At 40.7% G+C, this 23,515-nt stretch overlaps 4 protein-coding genes across 5 annotated transcripts; all 4 read left to right on the top strand.

The window, feature by feature from the left end:
- The first annotated feature begins 4,698 nt into the window (after positions 1–4,698).
- LOC120437727 (P2Y purinoceptor 14-like) lies at positions 4,699–7,174 on the top strand. The gene is made up of 4 exons (XM_039608274.1): positions 4,699–4,735; positions 6,036–6,150; positions 6,245–6,504; positions 6,704–7,174. The coding sequence occupies exons 2-4, from the start codon at positions 6,046–6,048 to the stop codon at positions 7,143–7,145; spliced, it is 807 nt and encodes a 268-aa protein (XP_039464208.1). The 5' UTR covers positions 4,699–4,735; positions 6,036–6,045; the 3' UTR covers positions 7,146–7,174.
- An 869-nt stretch (positions 7,175–8,043) lies between these two features.
- LOC120434484 (P2Y purinoceptor 14-like) lies at positions 8,044–9,372 on the top strand. Its single transcript, XM_039602649.1, has 3 exons — positions 8,044–8,151; positions 8,283–8,542; positions 8,715–9,372. The coding sequence occupies exons 1-3, from the start codon at positions 8,044–8,046 to the stop codon at positions 9,370–9,372; spliced, it is 1,026 nt and encodes a 341-aa protein (XP_039458583.1).
- A 3,307-nt stretch (positions 9,373–12,679) lies between these two features.
- LOC116332809 (P2Y purinoceptor 14-like) lies at positions 12,680–16,617 on the top strand. 2 transcript variants are annotated; one of them, XM_039608269.1, is made up of 5 exons: positions 12,680–12,841; positions 12,967–13,041; positions 14,246–14,333; positions 14,429–14,688; positions 14,883–16,617. In XM_039608269.1, exons 3-5 carry the CDS (start codon positions 14,247–14,249, stop codon positions 15,514–15,516), a joined length of 981 nt encoding a protein of 326 aa, XP_039464203.1. In that variant the 5' UTR covers positions 12,680–12,841; positions 12,967–13,041; position 14,246; the 3' UTR covers positions 15,517–16,617. The 2 variants fall into 2 exon arrangements, with proteins under 2 accessions (XP_039464203.1, XP_039464204.1); XM_039608270.1 differs by lacking the exons at positions 12,680–12,841; positions 12,967–13,041 and adding an exon at positions 13,442–13,795.
- A 3,935-nt stretch (positions 16,618–20,552) lies between these two features.
- Positions 20,553–22,295, top strand: LOC120437724 (P2Y purinoceptor 14-like). The gene is made up of 3 exons (XM_039608265.1): positions 20,553–20,664; positions 20,770–21,029; positions 21,204–22,295. Exons 1-3 carry the CDS (start codon positions 20,560–20,562, stop codon positions 21,820–21,822), a joined length of 984 nt encoding a protein of 327 aa, XP_039464199.1. The 5' UTR covers positions 20,553–20,559; the 3' UTR covers positions 21,823–22,295.
- The last annotated feature ends 1,220 nt before the right edge of the window (positions 22,296–23,515 follow it).

Genomic DNA, 23,515 nt, shown 5'->3' with positions numbered 1-23,515 from the left:
AACACCCGTAGGTTAACCCTTTGCTTTACCTTCTGATAATAGGTCACAACATGGTCAAAGGTCACACATTAGTACAGCAAATAGCATAGTTTTTGTGATAATCTTATGATATTAATGTGAATAATACTTGGCCTAACTACATCAAATATATGAGTTAAATGCATTACATAAAAATAAAACACTCCAGTGTAGGTTTATAGTGTGTGTGTGTACATGACAGTGATCTCATTATGTTGTTTTCCGTCTCTCTGCTACCATGTAACATTTATTGTGTGTGTGTGTGTGTGTGTCACCGCGTGCCTAAAATTCTACATGAAAGTTACAGTATACATATATATATTCAGATAGATATATAGGTACAAATCCACCACATTAGATATATAAGTATACATGTCATACAAAAATCCACTACAAGGTGTTCTTCAGTAAATTGGACTACCGGACAGGAGGACCTGAGGCCCCGCTGCATTGTTTTTGGTAAGTTAAATGTGTTTGTAAGCTAATCCATAATTTAGGTCCTTAGCTAGCTACCTAAGTAGCTAAGATGAGCACTCGGCTGTAGGGGAAACTTGTTTTGTAAAGTTCGTTTAGCTAACCCGTGGCAGGTGAATGAATTTACCCTGACTAAAGAAATCAAGAGAAACGCACTGGGCTGCTCAGTGACTAACCACGGTTACTGTACTTTTATTACGAGTACTATACTGTAAGAGCAACAGGCTGGACTCTGCTTCTGCTCCTGTGCAGAGCTGATTATTAAATATGTGCAAACAGCAGCATGTTTTCTGTCGCTTTCCACATGTGGAAGAACATTAACACCAACTTTTTAAAAACCTGGCACTTCAGTAACCCCTCATTAGTCAATAGCTACAGATTAAATAGCAAAGCCCGATATTTATGTACTGAAACCAACTACTTCCGCTTGGCAGCTTAAGTTAAAATGTTTAATTTTTCCTCTGATTACTTTTTTAGCACTGACTCTGTATATTTTCTTTTACTGAGTTTGTTGCAAATATTCAGGTTAAAAAAACTGTCCGAATTATTTTTAATGAGTTATGTTCACAAAGTCACATGTGCAGTACTCTGTACAGCTTGCATCCTTTAGGACAAATAATTTGAAGCATTAATATTTCTTGTTCAATACCACTGCTGATAACACCTCCGTATGTTATGACCAGGATGCAGCAGCAGACTGAACCTTGACTGAAACCTGCTCCATCATCTCATCTTTGCAGATGTCCATTTATAAAGCATCAACAACTCAAAGGTAAACATGATATTGGAAAATGTGTTAGTATATAAGGCCTTTAAAACAAATAAAAAACAAACAGCTCATATGTCAGCTGTCGGCAGAACTGTAGGACTGAACAACTTCAGATCCCGAGTGTGTGAGGACACATAAGGAATCAGCTCTATTTCAGATTTGAGAGATAAACTTTATATTTCAGGTTGTGATGGTTCTGTTCTGTTTGTGATTACAGGAGCTGCCCTCAGATTCAGACCTCAGCACCACCCAGTGACAGCAGACAGATCATCCAATATCTTCAATCTTTGTAGTAACTCCAAAATTAACTGAAGAAAACAGTACAAAGGTTAAAGTACCACATGTTCTGTCAGTGAAAGCTGCAGCTGTTTTATTGAGAAATTTAAAGACAAAAAGTCAAAAGGATTAATCACCCATATAACTGTGTCACTATCAGCATTAACAGGACCTCAGTTTGGTGTTTCAGAAAACTGCTGATCTCAGACCTGCACAACTTCTGTTTTAAACACTGAATGTAATCAGCTACATGAAGAGCACGTGATGTTTTCTCTGACACAATTAAATAAAACTTGATTAAAGTCAAAGGTTGTTACTTGTATTTTGAACTAAAAACTTGTGATCTGGAATTCTTTCACTGTTTTTTGACAATAGTGTGTTATTTATCATAAAGTAATTCAGGGTCATTCATACCAGAGTAACCAGAGAGCACAACATATATTTAACTTTCTACAGGACTTAAAGCTATTATATTATGTAAAAGTCCAGACCCTCTGAGGATTATCTGGGGAGCTGCTGGTGAAGATCACCTGCTTGATCCCGGCGATGAGTTTCAGTCTACCTGGTGTTTCTGAAATGATGCCGCTCACTGTGGGTCAACAGAACATCTGGCACAGGACAGCTGTAATGAAATAAATTGAAGAAGTTTTGAAAAAGAAATCTTGGAAATGCCCTATATGTGAGAAGCAGATTTTGTATTTACTTTTCTTTGCCAATCAAGATAACTAGAAGTATAATTTTCACCATACAATTACTAACCTTGTCGTCTCCTGCACTGTCTGTTTTGGGCTCTGGGCTCGTCATTCCCAGCGCTCATGAGACTGCTTTTGGTGCACTGTGGTATGAGGTGCTAACCTGTTGACAGTGTTGGGAAGGTTACTTTTAAAATGTATTCCACCAAAGATTATAGAAGTAATGTATTCTGAATACTTTACAACTACATGAATGTACTATTGCTGTGTGATTTATTACTATTACTGAAGGTTACTCGCCATACCAATACCAACTAGATGTTAAAATCTGAATATAAAATGAGTAACAGTAGGGTGGACATTAGGTAAGGCAGCACTTTTTGCAGTGATCTCGTATAGAAAACTATTCCGCGCGTATCTAAAACAGGTTTGCGGCTCCGAACCGTAGTAAAGGGACCTCTGGCTAATACGGTGGGTTCCGTGTTGAGCTCGTAGCCGAAAACTAGCTTTACTTTGTTGTGTGGGTCAACTTTGCTAGTGAGAGACAGAGAGAGGCGTTGAAAGGCTCCAACGGAACTTATTGTTTTGGAGGAAAACACAAACACAGCGTACAGTCGAGTCTTAATAGCTTACTTACAGCTGGGCTCGTCAGGCACTCTTCTTGGCTGCAGTGGTTATTATTATATTTACATGCTTCCAGCTCCCGTTTTTGCTCCGTGACAGCTCGGACTTCCTTTCTCTCCCTCCCTCGCTCACAGACACATAACGTGTATGGCAGTCCATTCTCCCTGCAGCACGGACTACACTGCCCATGAGGCTACATGCTTTAGAGCTATGCCTGTAACACTCTGCTATTGCCTTCATATTAAATCATTTTTGTATAATAATTTTTAGAGCCTCTTATTGCTTGTTTTGTTTGGGTTTCCAAAAATAGAGAGACCATAGCCTAACATATGAAACAGGAAAATACCGCCATGTAATCCATTTATTTCAACAAAGTAACTGTATTCTCAATATCACCTATTGAACGATAACTGTAACGGATACATTTACTCATATTTTGTATTTTAAATACGTAACGCCGGTGCATGTATTACGTTACTCCCCAACACTGCCTGTTGATGAGATCTTGTGCCACTCCTAAAACACCGGCCTCCAACTCCTACAGAGACACATCCCTAAATTTAGCAAATATTAGCTTCAGGCTAGCTTGTTATGACGAATAGGCTAATACCAGCATTTTACCACAACTTCACCAGATGTAGCTAAAAAAAACTAAATTAATGTCCGGTCCAGTGGGACAGCAAGGAAAGATGACAAAAAAATGATTACTTACCTGCAGTTTAGAGGGTCAAGCTGAAATTGAAGCAGCCATTGAAAGAGGGAAGAGAGAAAGATGGCAGCTTGGTCAGCACTAGTGGCCTCTATAATGTATGCAAATACATGTGGGTCGGAATCTCGTCCCCCCCCCAAAACAGTGCCAGCAGATTGAAACCGAAAAATGGTTTGAAACCGAAAAAAATATTGTAACTGAAATAAATGTACTGAAAAATCTTGTATTGAAACTGAAAAAAAAAATTGTAAGTGAAAACAAAAAAAATTACAGTTTCAATTAATTGTTGCTTTTAAAGAAAAATAATTATCTGAGTCTTACAACAAACAATTGATAGATTGATACATATATACCATCAGAACAGTGTACATCACTGTCACAACAGTGTTTATTTTCATTCAAAGCCTTTATGATTTTTCCTATAATGGTGGGCCGGTCTCTAGTCAAAATGCCTGGGACAGTTTTTTTGTCCCAGTCCAGCCCTGTATGCAGCTCATCTGCAGTCTGGTGTTACCTACATCTTCCTATTCAGAAGGCAGAATTTCCGAATTCTGAGTTCAATCGAAAGCACCACGACTGCAGTTTTTGTGTTGAATGTAAAAAGCACACCTGACGCTGTGACGTAGGCTAGAGGGACCGCCATGATTCTAGCCTACTCACGTCTGGACAACGGTCCAGACTTGAGATTTCTCTCGTGGAAATGTGCACATTATTTTTTCCTTTCTATTGGTAGGTGGCACAGTGCACTTGTGGCAAGTAAGCAAGCTAGAAGACTGGCAGTCTGGCTGGGTATCCAGTTACGGAAGCAACACATTAACAAGAGAATTCTGAGTAAAACCAAAGTTACTTTCCCTAGTAACTAGTTACTCTGAAAGTAACGAGTAACTTGAAGTAACTGAGTTACTTTTGATAGAAGTAACTAGTAAAGTAACTAAGTTACTATTTTAAAGTAACTTACCCAACACTGGTCAGAAGCCAATAGTACTTTACAGAGCAGTAAGTTAGTAATAAGATTCGTGCTGCACAATAATGTTTAATATTTAGTATTTACTCCCATAGATCATCATGATGTTGTTTATTCTATTGCTCTAGTCTTCTTCTGCTTGTTTTCTTTTTTCTTTCTCAACAGGTGATCCAGGAAAAGAAAAAAAAAAAAGGGACACAAAGACAAAGGTGATGAAGCAGATTTTCATTGTCTTTTCTCTCTATTTCTTTTCTCCTTTTTCTTTCCCTCTCCTTCTGTTAACTTTCTTCTGAACTTTTCTTCTTGTTTTTCTTTCCCGTCCACGAGTCCAGTCTGGCCTGATTACAATAACTTAGAATAAAAATAACTAATAAAGATCAAATAAACTATGACAATCAAGTGGACCAGTATAGCAAAAGGGCCACTTGGGAAAGTAAATCTGTTGGGCATTTTTCTTGGCCTTCAGATGATAATTCTGATTGCTACAGTGCCAGACAGGACACAAAAAAACAAAAAAAAAAAGATTCTGGGGAGGATTATTCCCACTCCTCCTTCTCAGACTGTGCTTAAAGGATTATTACACTGTCATGAACTAGCTGTGTGCAGGCAGATGAGGACCCAAATGCAAAACTCACGGAGGCAAAAGCTGAACTGAAAATCTCTGCTTTATTGCAGGCTTCACAAGAAACAGAACTAAACTGGGAATGCTAAACTGAGGACCGAGGGAATACAGAGAAAGGCACACAGGTTCAGGGAAGAGACATTGACGACGCGACACTGAACTGAGGGAGATGTGCACATAAATACACAGAGGGTTAACGAGGGAAGAGGGACCACACGGGGAACACAGCTGACACAGATAATCATAACGAGACACAGCAGGAGCAAACACAACATGATCCATAATGACGAGATACTGTCGAAGTAAAACAGGAAGTACACAGAGGTGCAGACAGGAGGAGAGAGAGCACGGGGAGAGCACAGACATAACGGGCTGGGGAAAACATAGAATAAAACACAAGGAGGGGAAACGAGGGCTAACAGATACACAGAGGGGCACACAGGGGGTAAAGTCACGAGGGGAAATCTAATAAGCAACACTCTCACAGAACAACCAAGGAACCATGGAATAAAAGAACAAAATACAAAAACACACGAAAACTTAGAATGCAGGGTCAACATGACCCACGATCATGACATACACTTAATAAGACTCATGAGAGGAGCTGATTAATTGATCAATTGATTGATTGAGACAGTACAGGTGCATCACAGGACAGGCAGGGCCTTCTCGTTACAATACAACATAGCTTGAGGCGACTGTTTAAATTTGGTGCTTTATTAATAAAATTAAATTCAATCACAAAACAGCCACAGACAACAGTTTTGAAATGAATTGTATGAACATGATAAGACAGTGGAAAAGTAAAGCAATTTAAAGGGAAAAAAGTTTTTATTTAAAATTTTCTCCAAAAACAAATATCTGTGGCTGGGAATTTTTTTTTACAGCTCCAAAAACATGGCTGACCTAAAGCCCGTGACTTCATCTGTCAACCGGACGTGTGATCTGGTTGTCCCATCGGTCAATCCTTTCTTCATGCTGGTCTACAGTCTAGTGTTTCTGGTACGTTTCAAATCTTCAGATTATGGATTAAGGATCCCCCTCACCTGGTTCAGATCCCACACAAACAGGATCTCTTCTGTCTCTGTCTTATCAGGTGGGTTTACTCCTCAATGGCTTCATCATAAATTTTTACTGTTGCCAAGCTCGGCAGCAGGCATCAAGGAGCTTGATGGTCTACCTGAAGAACCTGACAGCTGCTGACTTCCTGCTGTGCATCTCTTTGCCAATGCGTGTCACTGATTATGCCAGCAGGTCTGTCATCTTTTGGGAGCTCTACTGCAGCTTTGGAGTTACTTCCCTGTACCTCAACATGTACGCCAGCATCATATTCATGGGGTACATCGCTGCCAACAGGTCAGAAACATTTACTGATTTCAGACTTGAATTCATGACAATGTTTAAAATATGCTGAACTACTAATGGCTGAACTGCAAATTCTGTGCTCTTGACTAAAGCATCAACAACTCCTTTCACCTCAACAGTAAAAATATATCTGCACCACTTTTACTAATGACTGAAGCTGTCTACTGCCTCTTTTCTCTTCTCTCTGCAGGTATCTGACAATCATCCATCCTTCAGGAACTCACATAATGCAGGCAGAACGAACTGCCCACACCGTCTCCACGGTCACCTGGATTTTTCTCCTGGCTCCAACAATCACCTACAACATTATGTTTTTCATCACTCACAAACCTCTGACCTCTGACCCTGGCTACTGTGGGCCTCTCTTCAGTACGTCATTCAGCGTCCTTCATAAAACGTTCCAAATCAGTTGCGCCATCATCTTCCTCTTGGTGTTTATATCCCTGGTCTTCTTCTACTACAGCACCTCCTGCAAGGTGTTGCAGGCACAGCAGAGGCAGCTGGCCTCCTTCAGCACTGACAAGCTTGTGAAGTCTCGCAGGAACATGTTGGTGCTGGTCAGCATCTTCTGTGTTTGTTTTGTTAAGAGATCATTTAAGGGTGGCACATGCAACCCCATGCCACCCTTCTAGATCTGGGCCTTGCAGTACCAGTAAACAGAATCAGTTTAGACCAGTGACTGATTTTCAGGAGAAAAACCTCAAATCATCTTGCACCATGGAGGTGGAAATGTTCTGTTTGGTTATTGCTTTTGTCAGATTTCAGCCTGTAAATGATGCATGTTGTCAGAGAGAGGTGGTGTGACTGAATGTGAGATCATCTAACAAGAAAAGTGACAACACATCAAGTAGGTAATAAGCCGACATCCTGTTTGAAAAGACCAAAAAACTAGATCAGATAAGTCTGTGTGGTGCACATGTTGCAACTTTTTAGCCGTAAAGACAAACAGGAAATAAGTCAGAGCACTGTATAACAGTTTGGTTACTGTGTGTTTCCTCATTGAGGTGATTTTATTAAACTGAGAGGACATAACAAGTCAAGCAGCTTTTCCTTATCATTGAGAACTGGTGAAATACGGGTGAGTATTTTTATTCTTTTGTACTGGTGATTACTGGTGAAACACTCAATATTCCCTCCACACAGCAGCACCACAGCTCGCTTCTATCAGTGTTCATGAAACGTATTACTGAGTAACGTCGAGGGCATGCTGGTGCCATCTGGCCTAGTAATCAACCTTACACTCGTTTGTGGGGTTCACAATCTGTGATGAATATATCGCTATATTCAGTGTTGTATATTAAAATTTGATTAAAGTATTATTGCAGTTTTATTACAGTTAATAAGAGTCGTTAATCACCTGAGACAACTGTTGTGAAAGAAAGGGCCATGGATCAAAATTGTTTGTAGTAGAGCTCAACACAAGCTTTACTACAGTTTGTAAAATTAGTTTGTTGTTTTAAAATAAGGTTAAGACTATCAAGTTGCATCCTCTCAACAATGTACATCAGTGGATTTATTTTCTCCAGAAACATGGGTGACTCAACAAATGTGACTTCATCTCCCAACCTCCGACCCTGTGATGTTGTCAGAACATCAGTCCATGCTTTCTTTGTGGTGGTCTACAGTCTAGTGTTTCTGGTAAGTTTCAGATTTTAAGATGTGCTCAAGACCTGAAACTTTAGCACATCTGCTCTGTTACAAATTGGTTTAAGGTTCTCTGTGCATCTACCAAAGTCCTGCCTTTCCCATCCTTTCTGCACCACATTCAGGTGGGTTTACTCCTCAATGGCTTCATCATGAAGTTTTACTGTTGTCGAGCTCAGCAGCAGGCATCGAGCAGCTTGATGGTCTACATGAAGAACCTGACAGCTGCTGACTTCCTGCTTTGCCTCTCTCTGCCACTGCGCATCTCCCACTATGCCAGCAGCTCTCCTATTGGTCAGGAGCTCTACTGCAGCTTTGGAGCTTCCGCCTTGTACCTCAACATGTACGCCAGCATCATCTTTATGGGGTACATTGCTGCTAACAGGTACAGAACCATTAGTAATTTAAACTGCAGTTCATAACCATGTTAAAACTGTGATTAATGGGTTAATTACACACATCATCTCTTTTCAGATTATTAATGACTTCTGAAGATTTGGGAACACTGTTACAGATTAGTGAAGTTATTCACCGCCTCTTTTCTCTTCACTCTACAGGTATCTGAAAATCGTCCATCCTTCAGGAACTCACGTCCTGCAGACAGTGCGAACTGCCCACATCGTCTCCATGGTCACCTGGGTTTTTCTCCTGGCTGCATCAATTACATACACCATCCTGTTTTTCATCACCGAGAAACCACTGACCTCAAACTCCATCAGGTGTGATTATATGTTAGGCACATCGGTCACCCTGTTCTACAAAATTATCCATGTCAGCTGCGCCATCATCTTCCTCGTGGTCTTCATATGCCTGGTCTTCTTCTACTACAGCACCTCCTGCAGGGTGTTGCAGGTACAGCAGAGTCAGCTGGCCTCCTCTGGCTCTGAGAAGCTGGTGAAGTCTCGCAGGAACATGTTGGTGCTGGTCAGCATCTTCTGTGTTTGTTTTGTCCCCTATCACCTGGTTCGACTTCCCTACACTATTCTGTGGGACAGCTGCCCTGCGGGTTGGATATTGTACTACCTGAAGGAATTGGCCACCATGGTGTCAGTTTTCAACATCTGTCTGGACCCTCTTGTTTACTTTTACCTCTGTAAGACTTTTTCGGGCTCAGGTGAACCTGAGAAAGGTCTTGAGGGGAAGAACATCCAACAAGCAAACCAGGAGAGTGAGAGCAGGAAGGAGCAGGCTGACATTGTTACAGCAACAAGTTAAACCAATGAGCTTTAAGGAAAAGTTCAACATGTTATTAAATGCTAAGATGTACATTTGTTTTGAGAGTCAGATGAGTTCAGTGAAACCTATGTCATGGATCCCAAGTCTTCATGAACTCAGCACAAACACACTCCCATGCAGACGACATGAGTGTTCATGTTTCCACTGTCAGACTTTATCGTCTCAGTCTTTGAGGTGTTCTCATTTTCTGCTGATGTCACACAAAACCAAATATCATTTTTCTCATTCAAATCATCATCTCAGTCTGCTCAAAGGTTGTGGTTTCTCCCCTGAATCTTATCAGCAGTTTCAATCAGCAGCTTTTAATTTGTTTAAAAAGCTTAGCGGAAGTAGTCAAACACATGTCAGACACTGAAGGAACACTCCATACTCTCTGCTCTTTAAGATAAGATAAGATAAGATAAGATAACCTTTATTAGTCCCACACGTGGGAAATTTATTTATTTCAGTTGTTTCAGTGATACAGTTTCACAGGACTTAGTAAAAGTCGATAAATGGTCCCCCTGTAGTTGTAACATTTTCTTTTTGATCCTGTTGTGTAGCAGGAACTAACAGCTTTGTGGCTGTCCAGTTTCCCGCGGGGCCTTAACTTTTATGATATTCATCGTTTTAAGCCAATTTGACCAATTTGAACCATCTTGTGGTTTCAGCGTGATTTGAATCAGCTCAGCTATCGGTCTCCTCTCTGGTTCACACGAATATCCTTTATCACTACTGTGAGTGTTTTTGTCTTTCCCTTAAAGAGAAGAAAAACAGTCAAAGTATGAACCGTATATCAGGGGTAGCAGTAGTTACTGTAGCTAACTGTGCAATAATGCCACGCTTGCAGCTGTAAATGGCCAATTATCATTCATGTTCTCTCTGAAAATGTCTTTATGTGTGCATACATCAGTATATCCTCACAATAAACTTTATTGTAACTCTTGGAAGAACAACTGCACTCTATATTTGGGTTTGCACTGCACTCAGTGATGTGCTGTTAATAACACTCTGCCTATGTGTCACAGACTCCGAGCTCGGCTGAGGCGCTCGTCTTTGACACAAGTTACCACACCAATCGCTTCCTGGGTGGTCTCTTTCACATTAAAAGAACTTGATTTGTGCTTATGATAAATGAACTGGTACTTATGGATTTTTTTTCTTTTCTAAGTGAACACTCAAAGCACTTCTTATTACAAGCTTCATTCAGCCAATCACACACACATTCATACAACTGCTGTTTTTATAAACCCAATCACCTCATCTAACATTCTCACACACGGACTTTGGCACAGGCAGGCAGAGCCCGGAGAGAAGACGTGTGCTAACCTTCCTCTAAGACCTCCTCCCTTTCCTACCTGCTGCTGATTACCTGGATCAGGTGTGCTCTGCCAATAAGAAGCTACAAGGGCAGGTTAATTGGAAAACAAGCAGGAGTTCGACACGTGTCCTGTAAGACCTCCACCCACAGGAGGCGCCACAGAGGCCAGGTGCAATATATTATTTTCAAAACTACATAAAAAGGAAAAAATTCACCACTGAGCACAAATACAAACGTTCTGTCATATATTGTTTGCTGATCTATTTGCTCTCTGCACTTCTTGTTAGGAGACCTGGGTCATTAACCCAGAGTTTTGATTTTTCTTTACTGTTGTACTTTGATTTTGCCAGTATTTCTTGTTTCTAGTCTTTTGGTTTCTTTGTTAATGTTCTGCTTTCTGGTTTCTGTCTGTGTTGCTTAGTTGCTCTGTCTCCCCCGTCTGCTGTATCCCCTCTTGTCAAGTCCACATCTCTGTGTTATGTTTCCTGAAAATCTGTGTCTCATGTTAATGTGTCTGGTTTTGCTTCCAGACACATGCTGTGTGTTCTGTCTTCATGTCTGCCCGTTCAGTTTTTTTGGTATTTTCAGTTTAGTTATTTTATGTTTCAGCAGTAAAGCTGTTTTGACTGCATTATTTCACCTGCATGAGTCTGCAGTTTGGGTTCTCTTTACCACCACTCCTGCCTGCACACATCCTTCTCATGAAACTTCTGCTTTTTTGTTTAACGCTTTCCTTTCTTTTTCTTCTTTGCTGTCAATAAAGTTTAAAAGCTGCCACATGTTTTCCTTAGTTTATTATATTTAAAATTGAAGTCTCTGACCTCATAATATACCATGTCTTATTAAAAATGAAGCTTTTTCATCCCAAGAAGCAGAAATGATCAGGGTTAAAGAGAGGCCTTCATTTGTTGGCCCTCTTTTGTCCCCTTAACTCTAACGGTCTGGGGATGTAGACAGTGTGGGCTGGAGGAGGCCAAAGCCCTGCATTGATAAGTGGTTATCAAAAATGATGTCACTTCATAATATGACCTGTACCCTGAAAGTGCAGTGCACTCACCATGTAAGATCAAGAAACAAACTTTTTAAAAAAACAGAATTACCCGGTAATAACACAATACTTTAAATTAGCCACACTGTGCTTAAAATTACTGTACTGTAGTTACAGTAACCTGCCCCTCCTTTTGAATTTTTAATTACACTATAGTCACTACGGTTCACAACGTATCCCCACACACACACAGGGCCTTGGTGGGCAGGTGTATTGGGAGGCTGGAGGGTTGGGCTGCAGCAGTGACCCCATTCACCCCTTCACTGCTATCTGCAACTTAGACTTTGAAGGTCTTGGGGGGGTTACGGGTGGGGTGCTTATGTCACCCCCTCATTCCACAACACACCGACACAACATAGCACCTTCAACACTAAACAATATATTTATAGTGAGAACAGACATTGAAAATGAACAGAGGTGATTAATAAGTTGTTGTATTGCATTGTCTTATTATTGTAAGGCAGAGGCTCTACAAAAATACAGACAGACCCAACAATCACACAAGCAAGAGCTTGGTGACAGTCAGAAGGAAAATCTCAATTTTAACAGGGAGACACCTCTGACAAAACCGGGCTAATAGAGGGGTAGCCATCGTACATGCCTGTGTGTTATGGACCAGACTGGCTACAGTAACAACATGTACACTGATGCTGTCTGTTTGGGAGTGTGGTCATGTTGAGTTCAGCCTCATATTGATCTCTGATCTCAGTAAAAACGTGTGTTGTCTATGAATCCTTGGGATTTATGTGACTGGTCTCACTGGAATGAAACACCAAAGGAGGCCAGATGGCTCTGCTGTCCCAGTAACACCCTGTAGGAGGTGCTGTAGTAGAAGACCAGGTGATGCAACTTGTGTGGATGGTTTGATAAACAGAGTGACAAATGCACTTTAAATTCAGCATTACATAAAAGTGCAATAAAAAAGGAATATCTTAAAACAAAAACGAAGCCAATAGGAATGAAGTCCAGCACAGATAGATCATAAATCTTCTGTTTTGTTGTCGCTTTTGATTTCAGCCTGTTAATTGTGCATCTTGTCAAAGAGCAATGGTGTGACTTAATATGAGATAATCTACCAAAAAAAGAAGTGCAGACATGAAGTATGTAATGAACTCACACACTTTATATCATAACATCGCTGTCTTTACTTATAGCAGTGACAAAAAACAGGAAATAAGTCAGAGTGCTGGTTATCAGTTTGGTTACTGTGTGTTTCCTGATCTAGGGTGATACTCATTAACTGAGAGGACATAACGACGCAAGCAACTTTTTCTGCTCACCAAAAACTGGAGAAACACAGGTGAGTCCTGTCATTGCTCATCCTCAAATCTTTAGTATTTCTACTGATTTCATACTTAACTTAAAAGATGACTTTTAGCGGCTCCTGTCATGGGAAAGAAAAGCACTTGACACAGCTGCCTCAGGACTGCAACTGGCTTCTGCCAGTGTTCAAGATTCAGATCTCACCTCTCAAGCCTGAAACATTTAACACCTGCTCTTTTTTGATCATTAAAACACGTATTTGGGTATTTTTGTTTACACTTTCTGGCAAAATACAAATATTTTCTCAATATTGACCATAAGACACAATGATTTGAAACGTTGTGAAACTTTGTGCTTTATATGTGTCTAATTTGCTCAGATTGTATGCCATTTGTCAAAAAAATGGTGTCATGTGCATTCATCAGGATTCATCATCATGCACATACACACTGTGTAGCAATCCTGTGTTACGAGGATCTTATCACATTAAATGCTGTTATACATGACAACTTTAATCTGCATGCTCCTTCACTTTTCAATGAGCTTGTTACGTCCTAGGGTTTTGGAATGTATGAGGCAACATTTGTTCCTCCAGGCAAATCCAAGTGTCAGGCCTTGCAGGTGATTGGCTGGCTGAAACCCTGTGGAACACCAGGAAGCAACAAGTGGACGATTGAGGTCACCTGTGTCTATGAAAGACTGATGAGCTGTCATTTGGTGTGGCCTCTTTAGACTGAGAGCGCAGTCTGGGTGTGGGAGGGCGCGGTCTGAGAATGCCTGCTAGTTAAACGGTGTGTAAAGCCAAGCACTGTCCCGTCGAACTTGTTTGTTCCAGGGAGGTTAGCTGTGTAGAGTTTATTGTATTGAGTTATTTTTCCTCCCTTCCTCGAGCCTCGTTCAGCTATCTAGAGTGCCCTTTTGTCTTATTTCCTTTGTGTGGGTATTTAATGTTGCCCAGTGGCTTGTTGTGCGCAGCCCTGACAGTTTGCAGTTATAAAATTGGTAATAAAATCCCTGTTTCTGTTAGATTCCTGTGTAAGGGCTTGTTTATGTTACTCTCCCTCTGGCCTTTAGCAGAGGGGGTCATAACAGAACAGAAAGCTTTCCGATGAGTTTTAATAAAGGCATGATAATGAGGAAGTACAGCAATCATCCTTAAACACATTCAGTAACTTTGAACTGAATGAAGGCAGCTCCTCTTAATGTGTAAAGTATCTCTGTGAATTATATTTATTTTTCAGCATGACTTCATCTGTCAACCATACCTGTGATCCAGTTGTCCCATCAGTCAACCCTTTCTTTATGCTGGTCTACAGTCTGCTGTTTCTGGTATGTCTCAAATCTCAGATTGTGCCCTGTTAGAAACTGGTTCCTGGTTCATGTTTGAAAGTCCTCTTGTCTACATCCTCTCTGTGTCTCTACAGGTGGGTTTACTCCTCAATGGCTTCGTCTTAAAGTTTTACATTTCTCAAACTCAGCAGCAGGCATCCAGCAGCTTGATGGTCTACCTGAAGAACCTGACAGCTGCTGACTTCCTGCTCTGCCTCTGTTTGCCACTGCGGATAACCCACTATGCCAGCAGCTCTGGCATTTTGCACAGACTTCACTGTAGCTTTGGAGCTACTTCACTGTACCTCAACATGTACACCAGCATCCTTTTCATGGGGTACATCGCTGTTAACAGGTAAAGAACGTTTACTGAGTTAAAATTACAGTTCATGACAATGTTAAAACAAGATTTTTGGTTAATTACACTCTTAAACTCTGTACTTTTGGCAAGAACATGAATATTTAGTTTCACCTTAACAGTGACTTCTGCAGATTTGGCACCACTGACTTGTTTGGTAGAGTTGTAAACTGCCTCTTTTCTCTCTCCAGGTATCTAAAGATCGTCCATCCTTCAGGAACTCACGTCCTGCAGACAGTACGAAGTGCCCACATCGTCTCCATGGTCACCTGGGTTTTTCTCCTGACTCTAACAATCACCTACAACATTATGTTTTTCATCACTCACAAACCTCTGACCTCCTACCCTGGCTACTGTGGGGACTTCTTCAGTACATCATTCAGTGTCCTTCATAAAACATTTCAAATCAGCTGCACCATCATCTTCTTGTCGGTGTTCATATGCCTGGTCTTCTTCTACTACAGCACCTCCCGCAGGGTGTTGCAGGCACAGCAGACACAGCTGGCCTCCTCTGAGAAGCTGGTGAAGTCTCGCAGGAACATGTTGGTGCTGGTCAGCATCTTCTGTGTTTGTTTTGTGCCCTACCACCTGGTTCGTGTTCCCTATGCTTTTCTGTGGAAGAGCTCTGTGGGCCGGCTATTGTACTACCTGAAGGAGGTGGCCACCATGGTGTCAGTTTTCAACGTCTGTCTGGACCCTCTTGTTTACTTTTTCCTCTGTAAGACTTTTCGGGCCCACGTGAGAAAGGCATCCAGGAGAGTCAACAATCCAAACAAACAAACCAGGAGAGTGAGAGCAGCAACAAGCCAAACCAATGAGCTGTAAAGAAAAGAGCTCAGACATCAAAATGAGGCTCAACTCAACATTTCATGGGGTGATGACATCATGATCATTTTTTAATTTTCAATATATTTTCAAGAATAGAAAACAAAATATTTTTCACTTTGTCATTATGAGCTATTTTTTCACATTAATTTTGAGATGAAAAGAAAATGAATCATTCTGGAATGAGACTGTAACATGACAAAACGTGGACCAAGTGAAGCGCTGTGAACACTCTCTGGATGCACGGTACCTCAACATCACTGCTTCACACATGGCTCATTTTTAACCTCCTTCTTTCCACCCCATGCTAACATGTAGCTTAAATAATCACATTTTATATCTTGTTTACTTTCTTTCAGTTGTTTTTTTCCAAAACCTGATAAACGATCACCATGTTGTTCTTTTGTGGTTGTATGAGAGTAAAACGAGCGTTGTTCTTTGTGACCTGGATTGTGTCGTTAATCTGTGTCACAGACTGACTATATGTCAGCACTTGTAGCTACCTGCAGCAATAATAGCATGTTTGCAGATGTAAATGTCTTATTATCAGTCACATTCTCTTTAGATACTGTAGAAAATAATCTAAAGATTTTTTACTTTCGTGCTTTATTTATGTGTACATCAACAACGTGACATGTGAAGCTGAGCTGAACTGATCAGGAGCGGAGAACTTTTAACCCTCAGTTTTTTAGACTATAGAACACTTAGAAATATCATCAATGTCATTAACACAGCTCCAACATTGCAACAAACCAAACTGTTTTAAAAATCAGGTCTCAGATTTATTCGACCTCAGGCTCCACAGATATACAAGTACTGGGAGGCACAGACAACCCTGAACAATATGGCTGCTGTGCTTCTGTATGTTTTATAGTTTTGTATGTTTTCATGTTGTGCATGTATAACACAGCAGCTACTTCCTCCTACTGTTTCCACTGAGCTAACGGCTGAGGCTACAGTGAGATTTCTCAACACAGAGCTAATAATAGAGTGTGTATAGCTGTGGGAAAGTGTGTGTCTGTCCTGTACGTTGTGGTGAAATATGCGTTATCTTTGCTCTTCTGTTGATAGTTATGAACAAATATAGCTGCAGTGATAAAATCTGTAAATCTTCTTTTCCATCAACAGCTGGACATTAAACTTTATTGTAACACCTAGAAGAACAACCACACTGAGCCGTGTGTAAACGTTCAGTGTGAGAACAGGAAGCAGTTTCAAAGTCTAAGACCTTGAGTGTCATGAAGGAGGCCGGAGTTCTCAGACTTCTTGTGGTTTGAGGCTTTTTTCTGATTGGCTGTTGTTCTAGTGAAGTACTTTCAGATTTTAACTTTGGGTTCGCCACTTATAGAGTGCTTTTCTTCTCTATCTGAACACTCAAAGCACTTTTAACTACAAGCCTCATTTAGCCAGTCACACACAAATTCATACAACGTTTTTTTTTTAAAATTAATCTAAGCACCTTATCTAACATTCGATCGGATCCACCTACATTATAATTGCTAGAAGACCTGCTCTTCCTCCTGAGCCTGTATGTTTATAAGAGACAAATGTTGAAAATTCCTCAGTGGCGTAGTCCCCTGGCCCAAACACTAAAGCCCCTCAGCTATTTTAGTACATTATACACTTATATCTATAAAAATCCCAGCTTGCACTGTGGGATGTGTTTGTTTTTGCTTTCAGCTCGGGTCCTCTATCAGAGTCCTGGGAACTTAAGGGTCCCAGTGGCCAGCTCAGATATTGTTCTAGATTCTGGTTCTGCATTAATTTTTTCCATAGCAGACTAAATGATCAAGCTTATAAGTAGACTTTTATTTTTGACTTTTAAATGTGTCCTTAACAGGAAGCACGTAATTATGCTCTTAGTCCTCTGTTGGGTTGGGGTTTCACAGTTCCAATGAGCATAACCAATTTTGGAGGTGTGCTGCCACCTGCTGGCTGCTCCCAGTTGCTGCTCAGGGTGTCCATCTCTGAGAGGACACTGGAGCTATAGCACTAAAATGAAGCTGTGTAATATTAAAGATGAATGTTTATTAAAAGTTCCACCAGATCTTAATTATGACTTCAGTGCTGTTCACAGTTAGAAAGTGACTTTGTGTGGTAAATTGGCTAACTCAGAGACTGAATATTTGGGCTTAAACTACATTATTTATAGTGACTCAGTCTCCAGTTTACACCTGACATTATCTCCAGTAGTTTTAGTGTTTCTCAACCAGCAAATTCAGGTTATACTCCCAGTGTTCTGTCTGACCCAGACAATGTGGATGTTCAAGAAGCTGCACAGTGTTTGCGAGCTGGCTAATGCTACACTTCCTGTGACTGAGCCTGAGTTGTCTCACCCTGTGTTGTCTGAGTTGGTGTCCACAGTAAATGTTTGCAAGCCTGGTAAAACCCCTGTGTTTGATCCTGCTGATTTAAGGATGAGACTCAGTCATGGGGACTCTCTAATCCATAAACTAAATATCCATGAAGCTAATCTTCCTGTGTTTCGTACTCCACAGAGGCAAAGCCTGCAACTGCATAAGTGTTTTGTTTTTTCTAAAGCCACCCCTGTACCATCTCCTCTGCCTGTTCCTGCTCTGAGGGTGGCTATGGTCCTGCACATCCTGTGGTTGTCAAGCTATTGCTAACCACTTGCCAAGCACTGAGCCACTGAGCCGCTGGCCCCACTGGCCCCACTGGCCCCACGGTCAGCCTCCAGACCAGCTCCGTTGCTGCTGCTGACCCCGTTTTGGTGCATCTCAGACACCTTTATCCAAAACTCACTGGGTGTAGTCAATCAGTAATTAAACTCAGGTAACCTCTGAAGACTACTGCATTGCCACTGCAGGGTGACAAGTAAATTGGTCGACTGCTTCTCGAGTGAGAGCAGCAAACTCCAGGAAAGACGAATGAATCAATGAGCACAGGAAACCAGTTTAATTATAGCAGAGAGAAGAACCACCAGTAATCAACCTGCAATGTAGCACCTAACACCAGTGCAAGAGAACGAGGAATAGATAATATACAGGGTGACACTGTGAGCTGATCGGCTGCAGTAACAAAATAACAGTAACACTGATGCTGTCTATGTGGGAGTGTGTATGTATTGAACTCTCATATAGATCTTCATGAAGACTGGCATCTATGGCACTGACTTTAAATCTCACCCAAAAGCCAGAGGGGCCTCTGCCACTGCTGTGCCAGCAACATCCTGCAAAATATGTGTTTTAGTAAAAAAAAGACAGATATAAGGATCACAAGGAAGATGATGATGGAGCCGGTGTGGATGGTTTAGATGGATGACTGATGCAGTTAAAATAGAAGATAACATCAAACTGTTATGGTCTGGAGTCTAGTGACTCCGTGGTTATGTTTGTGTTTATTAATATTCACAATTTTAACTTGTTTCCTGGTTATTTGTTAATTATTTCCAGTGTTTAGGTGTTCTCTCTGCCTCCTGTGTTTCTTGTGCTGTGTCTAGTGTCCCTGGTTTGATGTTTGTGCTATTCCGCTTTTACTGTGTCTCCTTCCCATTTCCTCATTTTCCCTTCGTGTGTATTTATTATGTGTGTTTACCTCTGTTCTTCGTCTGATCATCTGTGTTTCCTTCATGTTTCATGTCTCAGGCTCCATGTTCTTGCTTCAGGTTTTAGTTATGTTTCTTCGTTTTATATGTTCTTTAGTTTAGCTGTTTCCAGTTTAACTTTTCCTTCATGTTGTCAGTCCCCCGTTTACTTTGTAGTGTTGTGTCAAACCAATAATAAAGGCTCGCTTTTTTTAACATATACCTTCACACCATTTTGTGTGTGCTTAGGTCCTCATTCTCATCACGAGGTCATCTGAGAAAAATAGAGCAAACACATGACACAAGTAATATTTAGACAACCTGTTTATAACAACTGATCAGAAAATTGCATGCCTGTATTAGGAACATGTTGGCCCTGTTTAGCAGGGAAGGCGAGCAGGAAATAAGTCAGAGTGCCTGTTAGTGGTGTGATCACTGTGTTTCCTGATGTGCAGCAATACTGTTAAACCAGATGGACATAACTACTCAAGCAGCTTTTCTTGCTCACTGAAAACTGCAGAAGCAAAGGTGAGTCTTGCTGGTTGATCATCCTTAAATTGTTTGTACTTCTACATATTTCATGCTTAGCTTAAAAGATCACTTTTAAGCTGACATGGAGAATCGAAATACTCTACACAGCTGCATCAGCATTACACGTGGCCTCTGCCAGTGTTCAACATTAAAATCTAACATCTAATAATCTAATATTTGGTATTTCATACAGCTACTGGTTTCACTGTCCTCTTGTTGGCATGCTTTCTGATGATCATAAATATTTGGATACAACTTTTGTTTACACTTCTGGGTGAAACACAAATGAAATGCCAGTATGAAACTTTGTCCAACATATGTAACTACTTAACACCTCCTTGCTCCGATTCTGTCCCATAAGTGAAAGTGACTGTATCATCTGTATACACAGGCTTTATATATCAGACAGATTATATAACAGACTGTGCAGCAATCCCATGTTACAAGCTCTTGATAAGAAGAACATGTTGTAGACCTGGATATATGATTATAACCAGTTATATATCCTTATAGATGATACCTTGTAATGTTCAGAGTAAAGAATTGTGGATTGCTACCACTCCCACGTCTTGGTCCATGTGGAAATGATTGTTACGATTAGACTTGTGAGAGGAAGTGATTCATTTTGACCTTTTTGCTTCCATAAATATAAACTGTACATGAAAGATGACATCACTAATGATTTCTATACTTGCATGTTAAGCTCTCAACTTTGCTTTTAATGCTGCAAGACTGTAGGGTGCATCATATAGAAACCAACCTGAGACAACTGAATTTAGTCAAACTGTCAGCAAACTCCTCCAGAAAGCTCCATGTATTAAAATTACTGTCTCAAAGAGAGATGCAGTAGAGCTCAAAACAATATTTAAAATTAGTTTGACTTTGTTTTTTTAACAATAAAATTAGACTATGATGGTAAATCCATTCAAAGAGAGAATAAAGTGGATTTGTTTTTCAGCTCAAGAAACATGGCTGACTCAAAAAACATGACTTCATCTTTCAACCAGACCTGTGATCCAGTTGTCCCATCAGTCAACCCTTTCTTTGTACTGGTCTACAGTCTGGTGTTTCTGGTAAGTTTCTAATCTTCAGTGCTGTGTAAGAAATTGCTTTAAGGTTCTCAAAGTACTGTATGTACCGAAGTGATGTTCTCCTCATCCTTTCTGTGTCATATTCAGGTGGGTTTACTCCTCAATGGCTTCATCCTAAAGTTTTACTTTGGTCAAGCTCAGCAGCAGGCATCAAGCAGCTTGATGATCTACCTGAAGAACCTGACAGCTGCTGACTTCCTGCTCTGCCTCTCTCTGCCGCTGCGCATCGCCCACTGTGGTAGCAAGTTATTCATCATTCGAAGACTCTACTGCAGTTTTGGAGCTTCTGCTGTCTATGTCAACATTTATGCCAGCATCATATTCATGTGTTATATCGCTGCCAACAGGTAAAGGACCTTTACTGATTTCCCACTACAGTTAATGACAGTGTTAATGACTAAAAACCCTGCATTCCTGATGAAGGTGTAGACAAATCAACTTGATAATGACCTTTGCAAATTTGGTACCATTGTGACTGATTCGTGAAGTTATCTACTGTCTCCTTTATCTTGTCTCTCCAGGTATCTGAAGATCGTCCATCCTTCAGGAACTCATGTCCTGCAGTCAGTGCGAACTGCGCACATCATCTCCATGGTCACCTGGGTTTGTCTCCTGGCTCCATCAGTAACTTACAGCATCCTCTTTTTCATCACCGAGAAACCTCTAATGTTTACCCCCAGCCGCTGTGGGGCCCTCTTTAGTGCATCAATCAGCCTGTTGTTCAAGATCCTCCACACCCTCTGCACCATCATTTTCCTGTTGGTCTTCATATCCATGGTCTTCTTCTACTACAGCAGCTCCCGCAGGGTGTTGCAGGCACAGGAGACACAGCTGGCCTCCTCTGGCTCTGAGAAGCTGGTGAAGTCTCGCAGAAACATGTTGGTGCTGGTCAGCATCTTCTGTGTTTGTTTTGTCCCCTACCACCTCGTTCGACTTCCCTATGCTTTTCTGTGGAACAGCTGCTCTGTGGGTCCAGTGTTGTACTACCTGAAGGAAGTGGCCATCATGGTGTCAGTTTTCAACATTTGTCTGGACCCTGTTGTTTACTTTTTCCTCTGCAAGACTTTTCGGGCTCAGGTGAGAAAGATGTCCAGGAGAGTCGATGATCCAAATGAACAAACAAACGAACCAGGAGAGTGAGAGCAGCAACAGTAACAAGGCAAACCTTGTAAAGAAAAGAGCTCAGACATCAATATGAGGCTCAACTCAACATTTCATGTGGTGTAAGACTTTTCGGGATCAGGTGAGCCAGAGAATTGTATAAGTGGGGACCAACATCTAACAAGCAAACAATAATAGCAAGAGTAGGAAGGAGGAAGTGGACACTGTTACAGCAACAAGTTTAATCAATGAGCTTTAAGGAAAAGTTTGACATTTTATAAAATGTTAAGATTTACATTTGTTACCAGAGTCAGATGAGTTCAGTGAAACCAGTGTCAGGGATCCCAAGTCCTCATGAACCACAGGAGTTTGTACTGAGCTCAGAGAGCAATACAAGGCTGAACTCAGCACAAACCCACTCCCACACATACAATTTCAGTGTTCATGTTGTCTGTGTCAGCTTTTGTCTATTCAGCTTTGAGGTCGTTCATCCTGCTGATGTAACACAAAATCAAAAATAATGTAATAATGTAATAATGTAATAATCCAGAGATGCCGCATAGTTTCATCAGTTGGGAAGCTCTGATAATCATCTGAGGGTCGGAGAAAAGTAACTATTTAATCTGATGGTCTCAAAGTCAGAGAAAAAAAGAAAGGAAAAACATAATAAAGGACCCCGACAGAGGTTAAAAAGAGGAGAAAAAAGTGTTTTAGAGCATAAAAAACAGGTTTAAATAATCCAATCATTTTACATTTTATGCTCAGTTTTTACAGAAATCATCACAAAATTAAAGCAGATTCATTTTAAATATTAAACAGTGGAACCTTTTGTTTTCTGTGTGTCATAAATACAATTTTGCAACCACCCAGACTGTTCAGGCAGGACTTAATTCTGTTTACACCTCTGGATCCACAGTCAGCCCTGAACAATATGGCCGCTGCGCTCACACATTATTCTAATAGCAGCAGTCACCACTGTGACTACACTGAAGAGGACAAACTGTGGCCTCTACATGTCTGCTCCACCCAACATGATTCACAGTTCAAACTAATAGTCTTGATTGAGTTCATGATCTACTCCGTCCTCACGGGACAGTTAATATCTGTACAAAACTCTTTAACTTCACTTTATCAGTTACATAGACAGGACAACAGTAATGCATTAGAGCATCTATTTATATGTTTGTATGATGTGCACGTATAACCACAGCAGCTACTTCCTACTGCTTCTGCTACAGCAAGATTTCTCATCGCAGAGCTAATAATAAAGTGTATCTAGTGTTACAAAGTGTGTGTCTGTTTGGTACCTTGTGTTTAAATATCATATAGCTGCAGGAACCTGGTGACACTTACTAACATTTAATTTATTAATGCTTCTTGGGACGTCTGTGCTGTATCATCTCAACCAGGGTTTTATTCACATAAATAAACAAAGCAAAACAAAATTAAACCTCATCTGAAAAATATCAGCTAAATGAATACAGTGGCTGAAGCAGCCCAACACAGAAATGACCAGAAATCACACTGCATGTATCTAATAACTTGTAATAGTGTACTTTAGTGTTGACTATGACTTGACAAGAATTTTTTTTTGTGGATCATATTTAGGCTACTTTGTGGCATCACTCCACTAAATGCTCACGCTAAGAAGAGATTTTTTTTCAAAAAGGTGACTTATCTTTAGCATCATATGATCTGTAACGACGTTCAGTGTGAGCTCAGGAAGTAGTTT

This window comes from Oreochromis aureus, linkage group 3 (genome assembly GCF_013358895.1).
Source record: "Oreochromis aureus strain Israel breed Guangdong linkage group 3, ZZ_aureus, whole genome shotgun sequence".
NCBI classification, from domain to species: Eukaryota; Metazoa; Chordata; class Actinopteri; order Cichliformes; family Cichlidae; genus Oreochromis; species Oreochromis aureus.
Note: the sequence above shows the minus strand (reverse complement) of the source record. Positions and strands in the feature narration are given on the sequence as shown.